Source organism: Etheostoma cragini, unplaced genomic scaffold, assembly GCF_013103735.1.
Source record: "Etheostoma cragini isolate CJK2018 unplaced genomic scaffold, CSU_Ecrag_1.0 ScbMSFa_224, whole genome shotgun sequence".
Lineage (NCBI taxonomy): Eukaryota > Metazoa > Chordata > Actinopteri > Perciformes > Percidae > Etheostoma > Etheostoma cragini.
The window spans coordinates 1-4,180 of NW_023266380.1; the positions used below are offsets into that span (position 1 = coordinate 1).

General features: G+C 34.6%; 1 protein-coding gene across 1 annotated transcript; it reads right to left on the reverse strand.

The window, feature by feature from the left end:
- Positions 1-283: 283 nt before the first annotated feature.
- Positions 284-3,610, reverse strand: sptssa (serine palmitoyltransferase, small subunit A). The gene is made up of 2 exons (XM_034865662.1): positions 3,377-3,610; positions 284-926 (listed from the first exon to the last, which is right to left on the reverse strand). The coding sequence occupies exons 1-2, from the start codon at positions 3,477-3,479 to the stop codon at positions 823-825; spliced, it is 207 nt and encodes a 68-aa protein (XP_034721553.1). The 5' UTR covers positions 3,480-3,610; the 3' UTR covers positions 284-822.
- Between the last annotated feature and the right edge of the window lie 570 nt (positions 3,611-4,180).

A 4,180-nucleotide genomic window follows, 5' to 3' on the forward strand; every position in this document is an offset into this window, starting at 1 on the left:
TCTTCCTCCGGGACTGGTAGGACAGGACAGGGTAGTTTTTGCGTCTCCTAGGCTACTTTCAGAAGTCAAAAGTATATTTTGAAGCCAACACATGGAAACACTCCCACCTAGTGTCTAATTAACGCATTATGCATCCTGTTTAAAATACAGAAATAAGAATAGACCATTGTAAACTTACTGTAGATAATGATCTCACACACACACACACACACACACACACACACACACACACACACACACAAGTTGATTTAGTTAATAAAACTACATATACATCAAAAATTGATAAAAGCATCAACAAAAGTGTTGATTTTCAATGTTGACAGGAAGACAACACTTGCGATATCCACATTACTGAGGATTCTTAACCTTAATATTTATTTATTAATATTTATACAACTTATAAGAAGATATTTCGTCAAAGCATCAGATGTCAACACAACATCGATATCCAGGTATTTGGTCCAGAATATTTCGATATCTGATTTTCAGACGTCGGCTTCATGTCCTGGTGGAATAAAAATGAAAAGGGTCCCATCGCTGCTCCACGCAGACACACATCCGTAGAAACACACATTTCCCAAAAATACAGCAAGGTGCGCATGAATAAAACAAAAAAACACGTGAGGGGAAACCAAGCGGCGCCCCTTCTTCGGAGCCCGAGACGGCGTTCCCGCTCCCAAATATCTCGGAGACGAAGGACGACGTGGCCTCCAGCACGGCGCCCAAAACGTTTAGTTAGGAAACCGAGGAGCGAAGTGCTGCCTCGACGTGATTGGCAGACGGACGGGGAGGCGGGACCTGCGGATGGACGGCGCCGTCGTGTCATTGGACGACCTCGAAGTAGTGCAGGATGGCCATGATGTGCTGCGGCATGAAGACGTAGCCGGTGTAGACGGCCATGCCGGCCACCGAGATCAGCAGGGAGTCTGGAGCGGCGCCGTTAAGGAGGAAATAAAAACTAAATAAGGAAATGTAAAAAAATATATATAATAAATAAATGTATAAAAATAAAATAATTAAATGTAAAAAAATATAATAAATAAATGTACAAAAAATACAATAATTAAATGTAAGAAATATAATAAATAAAGATATAAAAAATAAAATTAAATGTGAAAAATGTCATAAATAAATGACAAATAAAATAAGTAAATAAAAAAATATATAATAAATGAAAAATAAAATAAGTAAATGTAAAAAATATAATAAATGTATAAAAAATAAAATAATTCAATGTAAACAAATATATTAAATAAATGTATTAAAAATAAAATAAATAATTGTAAAAAATAAAATAAATAAATGTATAAAAAATAAAATAAATAAATGTAAAAAAATATATTAAAAAAATGTATGAAAAATAAAATAAGTAAATATAAAAATATATAATAAATGAAAAATAAAATAAGTTAATATAAAAATATATAAGAAACAAATGAAAAACAAAATAAATAAATGTAAAAAATATAATAAATAAATGAAAAATAAAATAAGTAAATGTAAAAAATATAATAAATAAAAAATAAAATAAGTAAATGTAAAAAATATAATAAATAAATATATAACCGCTTGCTGAGACTGCATGTAAAATACCCTCAAAAGTTAAAATAACCCTTTAAATACATAACAGCTGTTATGTCATTTATACTTTACTTGTGCTCATTTAAAATACAATCACTCAATACTTGTCTTCATTATTACTGAAGCTGGAGCTGCTTTTCCCGCTGTATAGCTTGAGTAACGTTATTTTAGGCTGAATCAAGCGGTGAGCTAGCAGTTGTTGCTAGCTGTTAGCTAAACTAGCATCGTTAGCTTTCTGGTGGAGGCTAACATGTTATTTTGGTTCAATTTGGTTCAAAGAAGCCCATAATTCTAATATAGAAACTGGTCAAATTTTGGTCAAAACACAAGGGTTAAAAGGGAGTGGCTGCAGTGACACCTGTGGACATTGTGTTCTGGATTATCAAGAGAAACCAGGACATTGGACACGTTCATATGCACTCAGGTTACTATGGTTACGCAGGTAACCTCACGCTCACCTGCACCTGAGTATCCCGGTTACAGTGAATCTGTGCACAGAGTTTCCAGATTGTTATTTCCCAAAGCCTTGTGTTGTCCTTGGGTCAAATTTGAGGTTTTAAAATCTGAAATGTAAGTTTCTTTCAACCAAATGTCCCTAAAAAAAAAATAACTTAAAAACATGTTCCTTTGATCTTAACTATGTACGTTCCAGATAACTGTAATAAGCAGTGCCTTGCTCAAGGGCAGCTGGAAGTTCCCAGGAGGTGAAGTAGCTGTATTGTACTTTATGTATTTGTTATTGTTTTCTAACCTTTCTTTTTCGCGTTTTTTTTTTTTTTTTTTTAATTACTTTCATAAGTTATATACAGAGATCATGTTAAAGTTAAATTTATAATGTTCCCTGGATGGAAATGATGCCGAATGGTTTTAACATTGTATGACATGTTTGTAAAGTTTAAAAAGTAGTAAAAGAAAAAGAAAAAAGGTTGTTGCCTGGCAATGTAATTCCATTGAAAATATCTAGATTTGGTATTTTTACTGGGGCCAAGTGCAGCCATAACACCATTAACCCCCCCCCCCCCCCCCCCCCCCCCCCCCCGGGTTAAAATCATAGACAGTTAATATTATTATCAACATAAACAGTCTATGGTTGAAACATAACCAGGAACAGGCTGTAGCCGTCACGTGCCTGTGGGCAGGAAGCTTCCGTGAGCTTAGCCTAAACGCTCTTTTACGCATGCGTAACTCCGTTGGCTTTTCTACCTCTTTAACGCGTTTTCACGTGTAGGTTAAGAAACGAGAGTAGTGCGACAAAGTTAGAAGCATTTTCTAGTCAATTATTGCAGACTATTTAATTCGGCATTCAACATGATGAGATTGTCATTACAAAAACGAGTTTATTTTCTGTTTCTCCAAATCACACCAGGGTCCCTTTACCTTTCTGAGCGTTTGCTTTAATGGGTAGCTAGTTAGGTAAATGCAACTTCCTTATTGAACAACATGAGTTTATCTAAAGCTTTATGGGCAGTCCTTGAATCCGGCATTAATAAAAAATTAATACGTTGTTTCGTTTTGTGAAGAATGTGTCTTGAAACACACAGCTAAGCGACTGGCGAACAGTCATTTCAACAAAAACAACAACTCAACTGGACTATTTCTACAAGCCGAATTTGCCACATACCCCTATGGATTTGTAAGATACCCCAACCGATGTTTACAACATAACTTAAATACGTTAAATCCTTAAGAAACGTCGGCGTTGTGTTTTCGGGCAAAACGACAGCTTAGCTTTGGTGACGTTCTAGCTAACGTTAGCACGTTAGCTTTGGAGCTAGCTAGACACGGAAAAGGATACTGAACACCGTCCTCTCCCAGGGCTCCAGCATGTAGAGCGCCGTCACCAGAAGATACTGGTAGTAAAACCAGGATAACTGCTTCCAACAGTCGCCCAGGGCCATGGCTCCCACGCCAACTTCACCTTTACTAACTTATTTATCTCTCTACGTGACCGTAGGATAGCTTCTGGTAGCGTCTGACGTTGAATAACAAGGGGCTCGTTTTCAGCCAATCACAACTCCGTATTCGGGCGCACGGCTCTGACGCAGCCCGGGGAGTTCCCACATCCGGGTTTCAAAATAAAGTGTAGTACATATAGTTAAGTATGTTAGTAGATTTAGGTTTAAAAATAGGAAAACAATTGACTAAAAACACAAATTCCGCTGATTTTTTATTTAACTTGAACTTTTTCAACGTTTGGCGAATTTTCTGAAATTTTAGAAATTTTAAAAACCTTTTTTTTTTTTTACATTTGTAAATTTTTTGGACATATTTCAATATTTCATATTCATCATATTTGGATATTTTTCTCTTTTTTCACACTTAAAAAAAATTACTTTCATCAATTGTTTACTCCACAAAATTGACAAAAAACACAAATTTAATGAAAGTAGTGAAGTGATTATTAATTTATAACGTTTAACGTTTGTCGAAAAAAATTGTGTAGACTTTTGAAATTTTTGTAGGTTTTCCACAAATTTGAATCTTTTCACAATTTTTTTCATTTTATTTACTTTTTTCTCTTTTTAAAAATTTCTTTCATCAATAATTTTTTTATCCAAATGCTTTACAATTCACAATCAATAGTTCATTCCCCAAAATT